Below are 20,613 nucleotides of genomic sequence, written 5' to 3'. Positions count from 1 at the left end.
AATATTCCCTCTAACCAAACCTCCCTGTGAAGGCGCGGTCTCTGAGGGGGTACTTTGCAGTGTGTGGGAGTTCCTGACAAACAAAATTCGCCGGGGGGCTTGCTTTCCACCTCTTCTTTGTTGAAAGTGGGCAGACAGGCAGCTTGGCTTGGCTTTCACAGACCTTCACCTGGGGATGGTTCTAGCAGGGCCGGCTTTGTCAGCCTCGATGAATTCAATGAATTCTTGTTGCGGGGCTGGCCTCTGCTTTCTAGGATGTTAGTGGCATCCCTGGGCTGTACCTACTCAATGCCCAGGCACCTCTCTCATTGTGACAGCTGAAAACGTCTCCCTTCAGACCTTGCCAGATGTCCCCTTTCAGGCCAAATTGCCCTTTGTGAACATCTGCAGTAAGGAATGTGCTAGGCTGACACCCGGTGCTCGTGTCTGCCTTTGGGTTCTCCTGCCTGGCCCCAGAGAAGGTTACCATGTGACTCAACTTTGTTTTTAAAGAGTCTGAGTCCCATGTGGGATGTTCTGCCTTGGCTGGAGATGTGTGATGGCCCAGGAAGGTGTGGATTCAAGCTTTTTGCTCTGTGGAAGACATTTACACGATCTCCCTGTCTCCACCTTTTTGATGAAAGGATGGTGACTTTGAAGAACTTTTTAGAAGGTGTATTTGGAGGGGGGGAACGGAGGAGGAGACGGGAGTTCTTATACACATATCTAGATACATAACTGTGCAGTGAGAATTGTTTTGGATAATTTGGTAAGTCCACTAAAATTGTTCTGCAGGCTTAAGTTTCAACACTGAACTAAATCATAGCATCTCTTACTACTCTCGCATCTTGTTTGCAAAAATTAGATTTCCGAAAAGAAAACAGATAATAACCTCCCGGAAGGTTGTGACAACATCCGAAAATTCTAAATTTCCCTGAGAAGCCCAACATAGTTTTTCGCCATTGAAAGTTTCTGCTCTGTTCTTGTTGCTGTGAATAACCTAAACAAACTTTATATTAAAAAAACATGATGAACAGCAGTACGGATTCTAGACGGGATTATGTCCCAAGGGATGCCAGAGCCACGATCTTTGTGAGTTCCTAAGGAAATAAACTGCATATTGGTGCAGGCAGCCTGGGTTCTTCCACGGTATGCCTGGACCATCCAGTGTGGTTTGCGATCTTTGATCTATACCATCTGCAGGGGTCCGCTTTCTGGTCTTGTGCGAACACACAGTACAGTGCTCATGGTGGGCGATTCTGAGGGAGCAAGCCATCAAACTTACACCAGTTTTTGAAACCACCAAGGTGCATTTGCAGGATAAGTGAGTTCAAGCTCCCTCTCATCCTGGGATCGTACACCTGGGGTTGAGTATTTAGAAGGAGCTGAGAATTATGATCAAGTAAGGCCCTTTACTTTGTGTCTGATATAATCATCCCAGCATGGCCCCCGATTCTCGAATTCGTGGGTAAACATCATTTGTCACTCATAATAGAAAAGTGGGAGGAGGAGGTTAACATACCTATAGATAATACATGCACTGTTCCTGCATGTGTCACAATTAGCTGTGTCTTGCCCCGTCCGATATGAAAGCCTACAAGATAAGAACAGGAGAGCATTACAAGTGGTGGCTGGTGGTCGCTGGCTGTTACAGAGCAGACACCTCACATCAGAGCTTTCCCAATGCCATTGCTCGTCATGGTAATGGAAACTGATTCCTGTGTGTTTCCCATTTGGCTCATGTCTGCATTTATCCTACAAAATCACTGCAACGTCTACAGCTAAGATGATAGCTAAAATAAATCCAGAATGTGAACATAAGCTACTGGATGAAGGAGATAATCTGATTTTGCTAAAAGAGAATTGGGGGTGTTTCAATGCAGCTTTATGTTTACGGTATTTGAAAGAAACATGGAGGGAAAGCCAGTGCCTGATATGCGGACTGCGTGGCTTCACTTTGCCCCACAGCCTCTTGGCCTGCTGGAGTACAGGTCTGCAGTCCTCAGTCTGATTTTGCCCAGCAAGCTAAGAATGGAGTTTCCATTTTAAATGGTTGGGAAAGAAAGAAGAAAGAATAACAATATTTGGAAACTGTGTAAATTAATGAGATTTAAATTACGACGTCCATAAGGATTTTGAGAATAAAAAAATTGTGAACATTTTTTCCTAAGTATCTGTGTGGCGTCTTCCATTCTGCTTCTTGGTTTCCAGATTCCAGAATATTTATTCTCTGGCTTCAGAGAGAAGGCAGTTTACTCAGAATTGTGGTAGAGTATCCAGTTCTGCTGTCTTGCCTTCCACTGCCCTTGTCTGCCTGTATCATCTGTGAGATCTGTCTGCCCAATGAGGCCACACAGTTTTGTGGGGTTTTTTTTGGGGGGTGGAGGGGTGTGGCAAGATTGGTAACTCTATTCCTCTTTAAAAAAACAAAAAAACTTAAGAGTATTTTTTGAAGCCTACTGTGGAAGGTTGACTAAAAGGTTGATAAGCAGGATTTTCTTGACCAGGCCTTGACTATTTCTTGGCCCGGTCACCTCAAGAAATTAGCATTAGGGGTGCTTTCCTGCCATTTCTTGTAATGACTTCAGCTGACCTTTCTTCTCTGATATTTTTAACAGCCAGGTGTAGTTTTTCCGAGTATTCCTTGGTACCCAGGGGGCAAACATGATAACCACAGCCTGTTAAGTTTGTGGCAGAAGAAAAGCTTCCGTCTGAATTGGCTTATGTATACTTAGGGGGTAAATTTACGTTTATAGACTCACTCAACGTGGTAAGAGTATGCACAGGTTTTCCGTCAATATCGATAGTCAGTATTTTTATAACTTTCGCTATGTAAACTGCTCTTGTGTGCATCGTGGATTTTGAATTGAAAATAACTTTTGTTTTCCTCACTGTATTTTGTGTTACATAAACATTTGACAAAAAGATTTCCCACTCAGTGTCATGTTGTCTCAGTGAGCTTTGGTAAACTGGGGACTTGCCCTTTGAATTCTGTGTATTTTAGTTATTAATCAGGTAGCCGTATTCTGCCCCAAAGTGCTGCTGATCATTGCCTGTGACCGCAGTACATTTGGGCAAGGCCTGGAATGGTGGTGCGGCTGCATGGGTGCTGACCTTTGTCCAGCCTCACTTTCTGTGTAGGGCTCCTTGGCTGTGTGTGTTTGGTGTTTTACTCTCCCCTTGGCTTAGTCTGTAGAGAGGAGCAGTTCAGAGCCTGTGTGCATCACAAGCTCTCCTTCCTCCTCCCCGGACATGGCCACTTTCTTACTTAGGCTTTTCCTTTTGACAGACCTTACCCGTATATTGCTCATGAACCTTCCCACCTGGCTCCAGATGGGTCAGACCCATTCCGGGGTTCCCCTGTGTCATGATGTCAACCTTCTCCATTCTTCCATGCCTGATGTGTATATAAAGGGACTTTCTCCATTCACCATATTCTGCTAGAGCTTGCCCTAAGGTCATGTCTCACCGAGGTCATTCCATGCAATATTGTGCAACACTTGAGCCCGTGTCCTAGCAGTGACACAGGTGATGTGAAACGTGTTGTCACACTCTTAGATTGGGGTGCAGTTGAAGTACTGTTCTGCTTTTGTGTTGCACGAGCATATGCTAACCACCAGCCAAGGTGGCTGTTTATAGGAGCTAGGCACATTGCAGAGGTGAGGCTTTTAAAAGAAAGCAGGCAGAATCAGGGACATTTCTTAGCCCTCATCTGAGGGGCAGTCTTTCTGGGTTCTGAGGAAAATATGAATTCCGAGCTTGTAGAACCTTCCTGTCTTAGACCCCAGGAAAAATCTTGATCAAGCCTCATCAACACCAGCACCCTTTAATTGCCCAATATTGTACAGTTCCCAAGTGTCTCACATTAGAGCCTTGGGCCCTCAAATTAATTATGGTATCCTCGTTTTAAAAAGGAAAATAGAGTAACATTTCACGTCCAGGATCTCATTATTCTTAGACCCCAGGCTGCTGATTGATTCTCCGTGATGCCTTCCTTCTACCTTGGGAATGGTATTCTGCACTACGAGTAATTGGCAGCTTGGGATAGTCAGTGAATCCAGCAATGACAGGACAAGGGCTTCAGGTACCAGAAATGCACTTGAGGACTCTTCCAGGACCTTGGCATTTTTCGGTTAGAAATTGCTTTCTTAAAGCATTTTCTGAAAAGACTCTACTCTTATCCCCTTCTTAAAAGCACACACAATTTTTTTTAAAAACACTGTTACAGTCAGTAAGCAAATAGTTATTCAGTGTTTATTAGGTGTTAGATTAGTTGGCTACCAAGGAGACATTTTTGAAAAAGACAAAGTCCTTGTCCTCACAAAGCTTGCAGCAGAGCTGCCGAGGCAGGGGCAGGAAGTGAACACATGGATGGATGTACGGATGCGTGAGTTTTGGTAACATGTGTTAATGGCTGTGAAGAGGCGGCTGTAGCTCGCTGGCACTGAGGACATGGATTCTGAAGTGGGACCTTGATGATAATAAAGAAGGAGTCATCTGAAGACCCAGGGTTGAGTGGTGCAAGCAAGGGGACCGTCACCTGTGAACATCCTGCAGTGGGAATGGTATTGGTACGTTTGCATGACAGAAAAAAACGCCAGTCTGGCTAGAACAGACGTCGCATACGGGAGCTGGGGAGGAGATGAGATCAGATCATGTAAAATAGGAAACACTTTGGACATTATTTTAAATTTAATGGGAAGGCCACTCTAGACTTTTTCTTATACTTGGATGAAACAGGGACGTGGAAAACACTTTTTGACTTTCTCTGACCCATGCCTCCAACATCACTTTCATCCAATTTCCTTTCTCTTGCTTTTTATTTACAACACAACCCAGTTTACTCTGTCCTGAGATATAGGATGGTTTGGCTGATGTCTATTGATAAGAAGCAAATGAGTCATCACGCCTGCTTTGCATGGAGACATATTTGTGCTCACTGGTTGTTAGCTAATTGAAAAGAGAAATAGGCAGTCAGTCCTATTTCCACCGTGTCTGCGAGGTATTTTCAGGATCTCGTTGCGATGAACTTTTCTTAGAAGAAACCCCTTACGTTCCTGAGATTTTTTTTTTTTAAGGACCTTTCTTTTGTTTAAAGGATTCAAGTGTTTGGAGTCCATAAAGGCAGTTTATAGAAGTAGAGGTCAATGACAAATTCATTTGTGGATAAAATTGAAAGTGTTGCCCTTGTATCATGTGGTTAAGTCATGGGCTGCCTCCAGCAGCTAATGTCAATCAAGGCATACTTTCAAAATTTTATTAAGCATGAGGGTGTTTTCAGTAGAGGGCTTAAGCCGTAGTGTAATCCATTGTGCTTTACTGCTTTGATAATCCATCTAATTGTCCTTGGAGCTTTCAAGCTGTAGGGTTTGGCTTCACTGATAATTTTATGGTCACATTAATAATTGTGTTACAGCATCTGAATGAATGTGTTCTCTAAATATAGATGAAACCGATAAATTCTTTCTATAGGACAGGGAACACAAAGTGCTGTTATGGAATTTCCCTAATTTTTCCTTCTCACTTGGAAGCAAGTCATAAAACCAATACTTGGAATGATTATCTTTCTGGATCACCACTGCCATGGAGAGGAGCAGTCCAAACTCTTTGAACTGCTGGACCAGATGCTTCTCCAGTGACAGCAGGGCTAGAGATCTTCGGTGACTCTATGTTTGGAAAAGAGAGAGCTAAGATGATTGATGTAAAAGCTGCAGAGGAAGAATGTCTTGATCAAAAATTGTAGGTTTTCCATCTTGCAAGTTACTTACTATCTTTATAAAGCTCTCTTTCCTTTTGTTTTGAGGAGTTATACCTTGTATGGGTTTATAATTTTCTGCCTGTCAGAGTGCCCAGTACATGGAGTATTTGGTTAACAGTAATGTGAGCAGCTAATACAGTCACTCTTTGGGTTCTCATATTGAAGTTCGGTAATAGACAAATCTGATGAAAAAATTCCAACCAAGTACAAAAAGCAAGTGAAAAGTATACATTGTGAAAAGCTCTGGTCCCACTTTTTTTTCCCAGTAGGAGCCCCTTTGTACCCTATGATAGGCATGCTCATTCTAACTACGGCTTTTTTTTTTTTTTTTTTTTTTTTAAATACACTGATCTTTGTAGCACTCACTATTGTCCACTGTGGTTAGTTGCCATTGGCCAGTATTCTCTGGTCGTAGCAATGTCTGAGACTTGGAAAGAACATAATATTCAGCACCAAGAACAGCACCAAGCTACTGTGTTCTCTTCAGACCTTTTTCTCTTCTGTTCCCTTGATTCTCTTGCTCCCATTGCTCCAGAGCACAGTTCTAACTGAGGAACGGACTCCAGAATCTGCAATCTCTCCTTGCTCGATGGCCTTTCAGGGCTTCGCTGAAAGCTAAAGGAGACTAGACATGAGTTACGAGATGAATAGGGATGTAAAGAGCCTGGACGTTGTGAAAACAATGGGGGAGGGAAGGGTTGCTCCGGATTTGTCCAGGCAGAGGCATGTGGACAAGTGAATTTTACGTGGTTCTGGTAGAGTCCAGGTGTGGAGCCATTTCCACCTCTGTTTTGTGGATTTCTTTATAAGACCTTGCTCTACTCTACAGAAAGCAAGATGAGCGTCCTTTATAGAAGACAGTGTGGAACTCTAGTTGGGGCAGCCCTATCCAAACACAACACTGGGGCCTCCTTTCTGGAGTGGCCTAGAATTCTCAAGGTTAACTCTGGGTGCAGTTCACCAGTTTCTCCAGCTACCCCAGGCTTCTGGAGTAAGCTGCTCCCATTTTTAGTTATCCTTTTCAAATGTATACTTTTGTTTGCTTATATAAAAAGGAGAAGAATGGTGATGAATCTGGGGTTTGCAAGTCTTTGGTCATTCCTGTTGCAGAGCAACAACAAGAGGTAATGGAAAGTAGAATTAACAACAACGGCAACAAAGAAGTTAAGGCCCATGGCAGAGCTTTTATAACAAAGATGTGGGGATGCGGAAGGATGGATGGCTGCTGGTGTCAGCCTGAGCTCTGCCCTGGGGGGCAGGGGCTGAAGAGCAGGGGTGTCGCTGACAGACAGCATCTGCTTTCTTGAGAATGCGTCACAGGGAGATCTGAGATAGCAAGGCCCCAGGTGGTAGGAAAAGGTGCTGAGAAATGTCATAGAAAGGTCACTGAAAGCTTTCTTCCTGGCCACATACCCAAGCTGCTCAGTGTCTCTGAGACCTTGAAGATGAGGCCTGAGAGGCAGGACAAATAACTCCGACCCCCTCCCAACACCCCCTGCCCCCAAAATTAATTGTTTGGTTAAAAGGTCAGGAAAACAAAACAAAACAAAACAAAACCTCTCACTGCGCCTATTATCAGAAGCAAAGTCCAGCAAAGTCCTAAGCATCTCAGAGAAGAATGGTTGGCAAGTAGAAATTAATCCTATGGTATTTAGCCGTAACTACTAGCACCGGATTATTGGATTGACTCTCTCCATGCCATTCCTTCTGCCACATCCCACAACCCAGTTTTCTCCATAAGATCTTAATTTCCCAGTTGAAAATTTCCTTCTTTCACTCCTGGGTGACTATAGATGGTTTTTGACTTCAGAAAAGCATTCTCTCAACTAACGTTACAAGTGCATTGGCGTGCAGCGTGCTGTGGGCCTGTCCCCTGGAGTTCCGCATTGGCACACCGTGCATGAGACCCTGGTGCTGCACTGCTGGTCTTTTCAATGGCAGGTGATTTTCAGCAAGTTCAGAATTTCTGTCGTGCAAACAGATGGTGTCTTAGGTGATGCTAAGCCCAGGGCATGGTCCTTTAATTGCGGTCTTCAAGACACGCGCATTACCTAGAGTATTGGATTGGTCACGTGGCGTTAACTCCAAGGTATGTATTAGGGCCTTAGCTAGAGATGGTGGTTGCTGTAGAAAAGAAAATGGCATGCTCTCTACCCTCAGTAATGATTTTATGCACTTGTTTAATTTATTCTTGTTTTGATCCTTCTTGTTCTTTTGGCTTTCTCACTGGGTGCCAAGAAATGTTTTTTCTACCACATTTTAGCCCAGGTTTGCGCTCCAGCTGTCCCCTTCATGATAACTGAGCCATCACTTATGTCAGCATCTTAAAGGGCTTTTTCATTTAATAGTCTCAAAGTGACTTTAATTAGAGGCATAAAGTGATACCACAACTATTGTCAGGAGAAACTAAACTTCAAAAAGTAGTCAAAGGCAGCTGTTTTCAGTGACCCCCTACTATGTTTTAAGACCACCCCCAGCAGTGGTTTTGGCTTATTCCTAAGGCTGAGTTCTCACTAGGAATTTGCCAGATTATACCCTGGAAGTGCAGTTACTTCGTATATTAGCTGTTCCATAGTGAAAGTGAATTTAGACTTTCCCTGTATATCCATGTAAACTGAACGGTATCTCTGTTTTGCATCTAAACTATTAAATGCCAGAATTTGGGGAACATCCAATTTAATTTAGTGTTAAAAGAACTTGAAGTCGATTTTCTTAACCCAGCTCCCAAGGTCGTCCGTTGAAGAAAAAAAGGCAATGCTGGCTTCCATGAGCACTGGTATGACCTGTTCCCTCTTCCCCAGAAGCTGACAGGAGCCGTCGGTTAGCCAGTGGCCGGCTTGCTACGTTAGGCTGAGCAGTCCTCTGCTCATCAGTGGCCTGGGACGCCCCGCCGGCTAAGCATTTTGTGTCTTTTAGAAAGTGAGTGGTGTTTTAAAGGATGCCAAATCAATTGCCCCAGGTCTTTGTGGCACCCATTTTCCCTTGCCTTCCGGGTGTCTGAGAGGGCCGACTGGTTGGAAGCCTTCCTGGGTTCCATAGGAGTGGCACAGTCAACTGTGCCCCAGGTGCCTTCGGGCAGCTCCAAGTTCCATTCCTCTGCCACAATGTCTGCCATTCGGTATTGTCTTCATATGCATCATAGTTTCCTATGTTTCCCCAGCCAACGACCTGCATGCCGGTCACAGGAGGGGTGGCCATAAAGCTGTGGCTACATGCCATGACGAATGGAAGACAAGTAACAAAATTAATTGGGAAGGTAACTTGGATTCAGGAGATCTATGAGGGTTGGATTGATCTCAGATCTGGTGAAATTTAGCGGCTCTTAACCTGGTTTAAATAAAAGTCAGGAAGATTCATATCCATGCTTTCTGTTCAGTATCTTGAATATGGCATAATCACCAAATTATTTGTATTTTGAGAATTTTAACCAGCAGTCATTAGTTATTATATTACCTTGGTTTCTCTCTTCTTCTGCTCTTTTGCTTGTAGATACTAGTTCAGGCAAGAAGGCCAATCCCATTATACTGCTGGTTTCCTCTGTTCATCTAGGGCTTCTTTTTGGAGAAGAGAGGTCTCGTTGACATTGAATTACATCAAACTCTTCTTTCCCACGCACACTCATGTGATCCTCCAAAATACGAATGTGTATGTTCCAAACGTCCCTTGTGTAAAAAATAGAGTTGTCCCAGCTGACTCCCCTAAGGGGGGTCTATTTTTGGAGTTCCACGTTAGAATGGAGAAGTGACACCCTATTACTAAGCTGATGGTTAGATTATGTAGCACTCTCTAGTTGAGTGGCAGTATAGCTAAAAAATCCCTGGAGCCTGGGAACCCCAACACCATTTTGGCTTGTTGGAAAGTGTGTTGTGGTCAAACAGATTACTAAGAAACGATGTTTTTATAGCACAGCACATAGGTTGGGGTAATTCTTTCTTCCCATTTGTCTCAACCTTAATTTCTTTCTTCCTCCCCCCTTCCTTCCTTCCCTCCTTTCTTCTTCTTTCCTCTCCTTTCCTTCTCTGTCTTCTCTTACCTTCCTCTCTTTCTTCCTTCCTTCCTTCTTGCTGCTTTGAAATATCTTTTACTTTTTAAATAGGGGTATTTATTTATATTCAAATATTGCCTTTCTGTACTTTCAACTGATGAAATGTTTTCTCCCTTAATCAAAATTACAGTGAGTAAGTATAAACACTTTTAAGTTAATAAATATGTATAAGTCGATCTCTTTATTTTTTCAAATTCAGTTAACATATAATGTGTTATTAGTTTCAGAGGTAGAGGTCAGTGATTCACGTGTCTCATATATCACACCCAGTGCTCATTCCATCCCATGCCCTCCTTAATGCCTGTTACCCCATCTCCTACCCCTGCCCCTCCAGCAGCCCTGAGTTTGTTTCCGATGGTCAAGAGTCTCTTGTGGTTTGTCTTCCTGTCTGATTTCGTCTTGGTTTTTTGTTTTTCTTTCTTTTTTTCTTCTCCTGTGATCCTCTTGTTTCTCAGATTCCACAGGGTCAAGTTCTCAACGTTGTTCACAGCCTATTCTCCCAGAGCTGGGAGTGGAGATGTTGATCCTTGAAGGACCAGCTCCCCATGCAAGCCCCGTGTCATCTTAGTAAACACATCCTAGTGCCCAAATCCTGCTTATTTCTGCTTCATCTTCTGGTTGTGAGACCTTAACGGGTTTGGCCACAGGGCGCCTGGACAGCGAGCTGGCCTGCAGCCTGGTTGCATGGTCACAGCTCATGGAGCTCTTCCTTGGCGTCAGCCCGGCGCTGGGCCTGTTCCAGGGAGAAGTTGCTTGGGTGAATAAAACAGTCCTTGCCCGCAAGACACCGAGCATCTAGAGGACATATGTTTCCAATAGGAAGGAGCTGCTCCTTTGCTGACCTAGGAGAGATGTAGATCTATTTCTGGGGACAGTTTCTGCGCTCATTCAAACGCACGTCCTTGTTCTGGCCCAGATGCTCTGTTCCCTCATAAGGCTGCTGGCAGGTTCCCAGCACCGTGCTGGTGGCTCTCTTGCAGCCGTTTTTTGGTGGATGTTGATGATGTGATGAGGTGTTTCTGTCCCATGTGACTGAGAGTATCTTGGTGGCCCCAGATTTATTTGCCCATTCCTGGCTCTGAGTTCACAAGCACTTTCCATGGAGCAGAGGACTTGAGGTGTCCATTGTAAATAACCTGTTTCTTGCATGACTCTTAGAAAGTGAGTACCGTGCCTCTCTTCTCTGCTTTCAGCCTTTCCATAAGATTTATCAGATGGAACGTGCCATACATTTTAGTCATTATTTTGCTTTCAGTTTCTCTCCCCACAGATCTCTGCACCACAGGGGCAGAGATTTTTGTCTGTCTGTCCCTGATGAACGTTCAGGGCTCATGTTGGATAATGAATGAGAAAATGAGGGAATAAGGGAATGAATGAATGAAGAATCTGGATGAGTTCCTGCTGGGTTAACTGACCTCATACCCTGTGCTTCCAAAATGAAAATAGGATGGTCAGCTTTGTGATGTTCCCAGCTGGATCAGGTGAGAACATCTGTCTCAAAGTATTAACATTATCCCACCTTAAATTTCCCCAAGTGGAAAAGGTCAGTCATCTTCTGCTTCCCATACCCAGATATTAAAATAAATGGCTCAGCCCGCTGCTCAGCCAGCCCCCTCATCATCCCTGGGAAATGTCTTTTCTTTATCTTGGAAGTAGTCCTAGTGACTGAATTTCAGTGAGAAACAAACACCTGATTAATAATGAATGCAGGTGCTTTCTTTACATGGTGTTGACAAATTAAAGTTTACTGGCCAAGCAGCTCCCCCAGTGTGGTGACCCTATAATTCTCAGGAGGCTGTGGCTTTTAGGGAAGCTTGCAATGCTTTTTCTCCTTCTAAAGCGAAACAAAATGGTGGCCAGTGGAGGCTCATGGCAGCCGGCGTGACGCTTTAAGCATGCAGGAGACCCCGGGGGCCAGCTGGTGTCCCTTGCTTCTCCCTTGGCCCTCTGCCGCACCTCCCACAGTGCCTCCCTCCTCTCCCTAAGGCTCTGCTTCGTCTCCCTGCTCACTTTCCTTTACACAGAGCCATGCATGACAAAGAACTAGGAATATATTATTATTATTACTATTATTGCATATCCATTATTATTACTGTCAGAAATACACGCAGACTTGGACAGAGACAGACACGGAGATAAACACTATTATTAGGGCAGGCCTTCTCTCTTTAGAGTCTTATCATCATATTTCCATGATATAAAATCATCACAGGTAGAAACTGGGGAAGATAGTAATAATTATTTTGTGCGTGGACTGCCTGGTTATGTTAGACAGGGCAAAGCCTTTTTACATTCCTAAGTTGCAAAACGGTAACCATGATGACAGACAAGTCCCTTGCCCCAAAGGGCACCAAGAGTAGCTTTTAATAAGGAAAACAACTTTTTAGGGCTGAGCTGAGGCTGAGTTGATTAACTTGTTTTCCTGGAAGACAGATAAAGCTTAAGCGATAATTTATTGAATATTGATGAAAATGAATTATGGTGGCAGTGGCTACCGAGCTGGAATGAGAATAGGGATCTGGGTATGTTGTCCTAAAGCAGAACTCCTTCTGGCTTGACGTGCTTGTGCCATGCTAGTTCTCTTCCAGAGTCTGACTTCCAGAGGTTTTAATCTGAAAGCATTCGTGTGCATTTGCTGGTACTTCTGATCATAAATATCCATGGAGCCCTTCGTGTTTGATGTACGGTTTCTTTTGATCTGTTTTTTTTAGAACAGTTGTTAATTTGGACTCAGAACTTACTGTTTGTGAAGCATCTGCATTGTCTTGAAAGTCTGACCTTGTGCTGCTTTGTTTTTTAAACAATCGCCTTAGAGCTCTTGCAGTTGAAGATAAAATCTTTAACTTGGTGTCATCATTTATAAGATTCTTGAGGTCCAATTATGAGACTTTGATCTGGGCAGATAGTCTAGTGCCGTAACCAATGAGATGTCAAGAGAAAAAACTGACTCCATTTTTGGTGCCTAGGACCTCGACTCTCATAAATGTCCTTTCAGATGTGACCTTTAGAATACACGCATACTTGTTTTTGTTGCATTGAAAACTTTCCTCCAACTTGTGGTTCACGTGAATTTAGCCATGCATTTGAGGAAAGCAGAGCCAGTGGGGCACCCGGCGCCCGGCGCCTGGCAGTCACTCATTGAGCCACTGATGTGACAGATGGCACGTGAAGGCCTTGAAGAGTTCTCTCCAGGGATGTTGCCTATGGATAGATTTTGTGCTTGGCACTCAGGTCCCTGAACTTCAAGATCAATGGTTCTGACTTTTGTTTTCTAAATTACCTCAGAGAGGACATTCCTCTTACTGATTATAAATCCCTAAAAACATGCCTTAGTACTGGGACCCCTTTAAAAGGTGCTTTCTGCTTTCTCCAGAAAATAAGTTTGCAAAGATCTCACCAGCTCTGGACACAAGAACCCCTTAGTCCCTTCAAATTAGAGGAAAAATCCAGATGCGCAGTAGCAATGAACATGCCTGCTTTTTAATTTTGTGTGGACACAGCAGATTTGCCGTTCCTCAAGAGTGAGATGGTGGGCACTAGGGCCCAATAGAGATCTAGCTGGGAAGTCTGCCTTTGCCATTTCTCAGAGCCTTCTGACCTTGGGGATGTCACCACAGAGAGCCAGGCTTTACTTTTCTGGTGCAGAGAATTCCTACCTTCAGTGTTATTTTGAGGATTCTGTGAAACCGTGCAGAATGTTTGCCTATTGGAGGTGCTCAAAATAGACGGCCATTGTGGGTGTTGTGCCCGCTTCCCTGATCTCTTCCACAGATCCAGTGGGCAACAGAGCTCAAGCCGTTTTTGCAGAGCCTAGGAGAATTTGTATTGGATTTTAAAAAATATTTGAAAATGAGAACTTGTATTTCATCTCTTAAAAAAAAAAAACCCAAATTCTGGGATACAAATCCATAAATGTTCATGTCATGCCTTGAATTGCTCATTTTATCTGCAAATGTGGTGTCTGGATTGCCTAGGAAGTCTGTGGTGAGGCATTCATTCACCTACCAACTTAAAAGGCCAGGGAGGTATTTGAAATCTGTTTTGTCATTCTGCACAGGAAGATTATTTAAATTACATTTTCAAGTATGTGTGATACCTACATGAAGCCCAAAGCAAGAATTTGGAATGTGTTTTATATTCTTAAAAATGTATTTGCTTCATTTTTCACATTAAGCGTGGAAAGGCTTATTATTTTTGAAGAACTTAAAAAAAAAGTGTTTACAAAGTTCTGTAAACATAAGCTGTACAAAAGACTCACTGTGGTCTTGTGCATTAAGTGAAGAGAATGCTGGATGGGACGTGATCTGTGATTCCATTGCAGAATCACAGAACATAACTTACACTTGAGGGTTTAAACTTGAATATTTGATCCCAAGTATATAAAAGCCATTGGTTGCAACAGAAAACGGAAACGGAAAGGTGTTTCTGAAATCTGTTCAAAGGATGGCAGCCGAAAAGGACAGAAGCCAGTTCAAGCCTGTGTCACAGGTGAAGTGATAAGAAGAAAGAGTCAGTGGACAAGAAAATACGGCAGCGGGATCCCTGGACGCATTTACTGAAGGCTGCCCGCAGACAGGGCTCTGTTGCTTTATTCTGTCTGTCTGTCAACTTTTATATAAGGCAGTGGCTGAAGTCATCATGTTGTGAGGCCTCTCTGGAGGATTTGTTCTTAGAGCAGAAGGGAGCTGCGAGGTCCCGTCTCCTCTGGACTGTCCTTCTTTCTTAGGGGAACAGGGAGCTGGGAAAGGCCTGGCCAGGAGGAGCTGGGGAACGTGTTTCCCGACTCTGCAGCCCACGACGCCAGATCTGCTTGGCCTGTGCGTGTCCCTGAAAACGAACATGGAGCTAATGTCTCCCTTTGTAATCCCCCTGCCTTGTAGGCTTCGGAACGAAACCGGCCTTTATCAGAAAGCAGGAAAATCTCACTTGAAAGGTTTAGGCCTGCCCCTTGCTTAACCTCCCCGCACTGAGAACCTGGAGGGCTCCTTCTCAGCCACAAAGTAACCTGGAAGGAGGGTTGCTGAGACCAAACACAGTCCAGGGCTGAGAGCCTTGTCCTCCGTATTTGAGAAACCCACGAGGCCAGTATGCTCAGTGCTCTCTTACAGAGTCAGAAGCTGAAGTTCAGAGAGGTTAATCACTGTGCCTAAGCACAGCTAGGGGAGAGAGGGGCCGAGCAAAGTTGCCAATTCAGGACTGGCTGACTGCAGAGCCCTGGTCGCTCCACTCGGCTGCACTCCTGGATCTCACTCCCGGAAAATGGCACAACGAAGTGAGCAGGAGGCAGACCTCGGCCGGCTGGCTGGAACGTTTGGGTGACGACAAATGTGCAGAGACATCGAAACTGATTTATCACGAAGATTAGAAAATGAAGTGCTGACATTTTCATCCTGTTCAGATAGGGAGCGCAGAGAGGGCCGGGAGTGCCTTGGCAGGGAATGAGGACCTTTTCACTCCTGATCTCCGTGCTGGGTGCTGCTTTCCCTTTGCTGCTTACAGTGCCCTGCGTTTCTGTGCTGCATCGTGCCAGACGCCTGGGAAGTCAGCACACGGCCTTCATCCCAGAGGAGACCCACAAGCACTGTGTGCAGAACCGCTAACGCAACCCACCTCCCCTCGTCGAAACGGGGCCGCGCCAGCTAAGCAGGCGGAAAACTTCCATCTCAGTCAGTGGGTGGGTTCCGGCCAGAACAAGCCCCAGCATCCCTCCAGAGCGTGCTCTGTCACACTGAGATGGGCCGGCCTCACTGTGCCCAGCTTTTCCCGCGGCTCTAGGAGGGGGGCTCTGGGAAATTGCCAGTCAGAAGCTCACATGGAGACCTTGGTGATTCCCGTGTTTGTGGCCCGGCTGCCGACGCAGCAGGGCATGGATTTCCATGGGGGTCTTTCTGCTCTGGGACTTCAACTGTCCCCTTACGCTTCCTCTGTAATTGTGTTGTTGTATTTATGCTGTGAGGGCATGGGTGATGGAGGAAACCTCAGAGAGATTTCTCCTTCCCTGACGGGTCCTTCTGAATGGTGCCCGATTCTGAACGGTCTGTCAATACAGGGCCATAGAACATGAAGCACGGGTATCATTTCTGTCCGTGGGGCATCAGTATCTGGGTGAGAGCAAGTCACGGCGCACAATTCTGTGCTGTGACGACCTCTTCTTTGTGCTGGTGGGAAAGTGAGACCTTTCTCATGCTTTCAAGACATGCTTTCACTGTCATACATGTATTATATGTACAAATTACGTAGCTGTGGATAACACACGTGGAGTTTGCAGGCAGAAGGCCAAAGTTTGTATGGGCTGAGGATGAACAGTCAGGCGGAGGCTTGAACAAACTCATCGTCAGTGACCTGGGGACACTTCAGAGGGGGACCTGAGCTCATGTGACTTGTAGCCCCTCCTTGCCTGGCACAGGGCTCAACACACAGGAGACTCTTGTTAGAGGCCTTCTGAACAGGCACATGGATGGTCCGTCTGTTTGGCGGTCACGCACCTGGGATGGTCCCTCACCCATCCTCTGACCGGGTTTTGGTTGAGCAAATGTGGTCCCATTCACAAGACCGTGTGGCACAAGTCAGCACACTCTGCCTGTGGCCCAGATCTGGCTCCTTGGCCGTTCCTGTGCGCAGTTTCGCGGGAACAGAGGAGAGCCATTCTCCTCTGTGCACATACTGTCTATGGCTCCTTTCATGATACAGCGGCAGAGCTGAATTGTTGGAACAGAGACGGTGTGGCCTTCAAATCCAAAAATATTTAGTATTTGGCCTCTTATAAAGTGTGCCAACATCTGCCAGGTCGAAAGGTGACGCTGAAGTCTTCAAATAACCATAGATCCTGAAAGGCTGATTTTTCCCCCCTAGATGTGAGTGTCTGCACATACCTTCACCCGCTGTGTGCCCAGCCCCCTTGATTTAGTGATTAAAAGGAAAGCAAAGCTGGGCCAACAACACAGGACTCCTCGCTGGGTTTGCATGGACTTGTTGCTGCCCTCAGCTCTTTATTCCTACCTCTTTTGTCTTCAAAGCCACTGTGAGCACTGCCCTCAAAGGGCCCCTGATCGAGGGGGGATTCCCTTGGCTTATTTTTCTTTGCTAGTCCCATGTGCCCTGGACCTCACATCACGGAGAAATATTCTTTCTTGGTGAGGTTGAACTGGCTGGACGGGACCCTGGGAGCCGTAGCAGGGACGAGCAGGAGACCGGGTCACCGGGTTCACAGCCCTGCCTGCAAGCTGCTGGGGTCCTTGGGCTGGCTCGCTGCTGAGGCTTCACTGCTTTTAACTGATGGTCTCCCATTTGCTCTCACTCAGTACAGCTGCAAAGCCTCTGGCTTCCAAATTTCATCTCTGCCCATCCATCACATTTGACAGCCCGGAATGGCCTGGGTCCTGCTCTCTCCCCGCCTCTCCCAGAAGCCACACAGGCAGGTAACACCCCTCTGACACGGGGAGACATGTGACCGGCCAAAGAGGCTACTTGACTCTGGGCAACAGCAGATCCTGCCATCATGCACGATAGCTCGCCTAAAGCTGCTCATGTAGTTTTCGGGTCTTCTCTGCATTGCTGAGTCTCATTAGGCCGTCACCGACCCCCGAACGCATGAAGACACTCAGAGTGTTGGAGTGCAGTCCTGGAAGTAAATAACCATCTTCCCGTGCAGCGCCCGTCGCAGTTGCTGGCGAGTGCACACTGGGAGCACTTCGAACCTGCAGCCAGTGCATCAGAGGGTCTCCTGCCCGGCCACCCCTGGCTGCTCTGGGGAATTATGGCTGTTACACGAAGCAATGGGGTTTTTAAATTCAGTTCTCTGTTCGCCTGGTTCTCAGCCTTCAACGACTACATTAGTGGCCTATTGAGGCAGCCTGTGTGACCCTGAACTTCCCGGAAAGAGACAAGCATAATACTGAGAGCTCTGAAATAAGCAGGATAATTCCTGGTGTTCATACCAGCAGTGACCAAATGCTGCCCTCCCTGCATAAAGCGAGCGATGTTTATGAACTGCCTGAACGTTTTACAAGGGACTGAAAGGCATGATTTTGAATACTTTTTGCACAGCTACCTCCTTATGGAATGCATCCTCTGAAATGCTCATACTAGGACATGGCCTTTCTTCGGTGCCCGCTGTGTGCTGCTTTCTGCAGCAGTGTGTCTGTTTTGCAGACATTGTCTTTAAGCTTCTGGTAGCCTTGTCTGATACGAGATGAAATTGGGGCTCTCTGAGATCCAGTAACTTCCCAACGCCGAAAACACTCTGCTGAGCCTTTTTGGAAATCGACATAAGCAAGTGAGATGAATGAATCGCATGAAAAATAACTGGGAAGCTCCTGCACAGGGTTAGGGTTGGTGACCCGGGAATTCCCGTGCACAGAGGAACGACTTCAGCAGGCTCGTCTGACAGACTCGATATGCAGTTTGTATAAACTCAGTAGTGAAGGGAAGTCCCACAAAAAAGTTTATACATTCAGTGTAGTTCAAGAAACATAAGTTGGCCCATGGAGCCTTGCCAAGTTCAAGGAGTACTGCCTTCCCTGGCTCTGTCCTCCCATCCTACACCATAGCAAGCCCATGGCCTCACTGTGCGATGTGGGCGTGGAGGCAGCATCTGTCACTGGGATTCGAAGTCGTGGGCTCCACAGTGCACATAAGATGCCTGTCCCCACTGGAACCCCCCCAGTGCAGGTGAATTCTTGACAGAGCAGGATCTCTGTGCTTAATGGAGGGTGGAAGTTTAGGCCAGAAATTTTATCCAGCACCTGCACATTCTCTACTGTTGATGACTTTTTAAACTCTAGAATATTTTCCAAGGAAAGCTCTACTGAACTTTTTAACTTGGTCATGAAATTCTTTGTCATGTTACATAACGACTGTATAATAATCTGTGAAAGTAGAGTGGGTTTTTCTGTTCTTTTACTGTGAGATGCAAGGAGAACACCTTATTCCCTGCCTCAGATGAGGTACATGAAGTAAGTCTTCTCGAGTGACCCTCCTGGGTCATGCCCATCAGGGGCACAGTCTGGTGCTCGGATGAACAGAATGGTAAAGTTTCAGGGTTCTGTGAGCTGGTTGAAAGTGGCCACGGTAGCAATATTTACACCATGGAAATCAGCAAATGCTATTCACCCCCATCCTCCTTGATAAAGAGGTACCGGCACACCTGTCTTCCACCCTCTGCTCTGTGATGGCATCAGACACCCAGGAGAAGGATGGAGAAGGAGCTTACCCCTTCTGTGCGCACCTGCGAGGCTGCTGTCCCCTCACATTCTGACATAGACAAGAGTGGTGGAAATAGGAGTTTTGGCAAAATTAATGGCCTCAGGCATTGGCAAGAGGGGCCACCTTCAGGGTGGCCTTGAGGTTTGAAACCGCTTGACTCACTGTGATCTGAGTCCAGAGGGCTCAGAGACAGGTGGGAAGGAAGGCTCTGGAACGGCTGTGGAATATGGAACTGCTTTCTGCTGCGAGCTTGTACTGCACAGGCAGCAGCTGAGCTAGGGATTGATTTTGAAGTCGCCTTATGCCTTGATCTGTGCTGCTCAGTCCTCACACAATTAGGAGCCAGGCACTGTGCCCCGTTTTGGGAAGACCAGGCTGAAGGACTTCTTGTGAGGATGGCAGTGCTCTGTGTTCTGTGCAGTAACCAGTCACCACATATGGCTCTCAAGCACCTGAGATGTTGTCTCTTTGGCTGAAGAACTGAAATTACAATTGTAATTCATCTGAATTTGAATTTCGGTAGCCTTTTGTGGCTGGTGGGTACTGCACTGGACCAAGCAGCTCAGGGGTTGTAGGAAGAATACTGATGGCAGCCTGTGTGCTGGGAGTGTGGAGGGTACATTCATCACACTGGACTCAGATGTGGGCTGCTACGTGTTCCCCAAACCCCAGCGTCTTTGACCAACCTGACTAATTAATACTCATGCCGCTATAGATCTTAACACATTCAGATGCACCTGGCACTGCATTAGAAGGTCACCCCACATCATCATCTCCCTCCATCTGCAGGATGAGTGATGATCTCCAATTTAGAGATGAAGCAATGGGGCACAGAGGGGTGTAGCCCTTGTCCCGTGTCCTCAGAGTCAGAATTCCCACCTAAAGGTGTCTCAGAAAGTCCAGAAACAGTGTGTCACCTGGCAGGGCTGCAGAGAACCTAGAGGGTCCCATTGAAAACAGATCTCTACACTCGTTCGAATAGTGTAAGGAGCCTCCAGCTCACTGTGGTTCTCCTTTCCTGGGTGTTCGTGGGTGTTCAGCCTCGGCAGGGTTTTTGTGTGACACCTGCCTAGTGAGCACACACAGTTCTCTAGCACATGCATTTGGCTTTATCCCATTTGGTCACTTTTTTCCCCGGCAAGTAATGTTGATATCTTCCTATGTTGCTGTCTGATTTCAGTCACTACGAGCTGTATTGAAGTCAGCAATCAGGTCCCTGTTTGGGCTTTGAATTCTGTGTGATGTGGTCTCCTGATCTGCCAGTCCTTTGTACACCCACCTGAGTATGTTGCTTTGGGATGTGTACATATTCAAGTCTAATAAATGACTGAAATGGGATGAAAATGGAAATGTACACCCAAGACTGAAAGAGGCCTTCCAAAAACATTCTGTAATGTTAGGTTACCACTCATTGGCCCGCAGCTGAATACCATCTACTGGAAACTGTGCTCTGTCTGGGGGGCTGGAGGCATTGGGGATCATCTCCCTTGTAGATGGGCCACCTGCACTGTGCTGGAGAAGCAGAAACCAGGTCCAGAGCCTGCACCAGGCACCTTGCCTCTGGAGCCACGGCCCAAGTAAGCCTCACCTGCTGCCTTGGGCAGTAGAAACTGTCTCCTCTCCCTTG

At 46.0% G+C, this 20,613-nt stretch overlaps 2 protein-coding genes across 3 annotated transcripts in view; one reads left to right on the top strand and one right to left on the bottom strand.

Annotated features, from left to right (window-relative positions):
- DOCK1 (dedicator of cytokinesis 1) overlaps positions 1-20,613 on the top strand; it is a 495,164-nt gene that overhangs the window by 214,922 nt on the left and 259,629 nt on the right. The window lies entirely within an intron of this gene.
- INSYN2A (inhibitory synaptic factor 2A) overlaps positions 1-20,613 on the bottom strand; it is a gene marked incomplete at its 3' end in the record, with an annotated part of 37,672 nt that overhangs the window by 14,010 nt on the left and 3,049 nt on the right. The window contains exon 2 of the mRNA XM_080823570.1: positions 1,502-1,573. Within this exon, the coding sequence (XP_080679696.1) occupies positions 1,502-1,573 (72 nt within the window). The remainder of the gene's footprint in view (positions 1-1,501; positions 1,574-20,613) is intronic.

This window comes from Martes martes (assembly GCF_963455335.1).
Source record: "Martes martes genome assembly, chromosome: 14".
Taxonomy (NCBI): Eukaryota; Metazoa; Chordata; class Mammalia; order Carnivora; family Mustelidae; genus Martes; species Martes martes.
The sequence above is the reverse complement of the archived record's forward strand: the minus strand, read 5'-3'. Positions and strand labels throughout refer to the sequence as shown.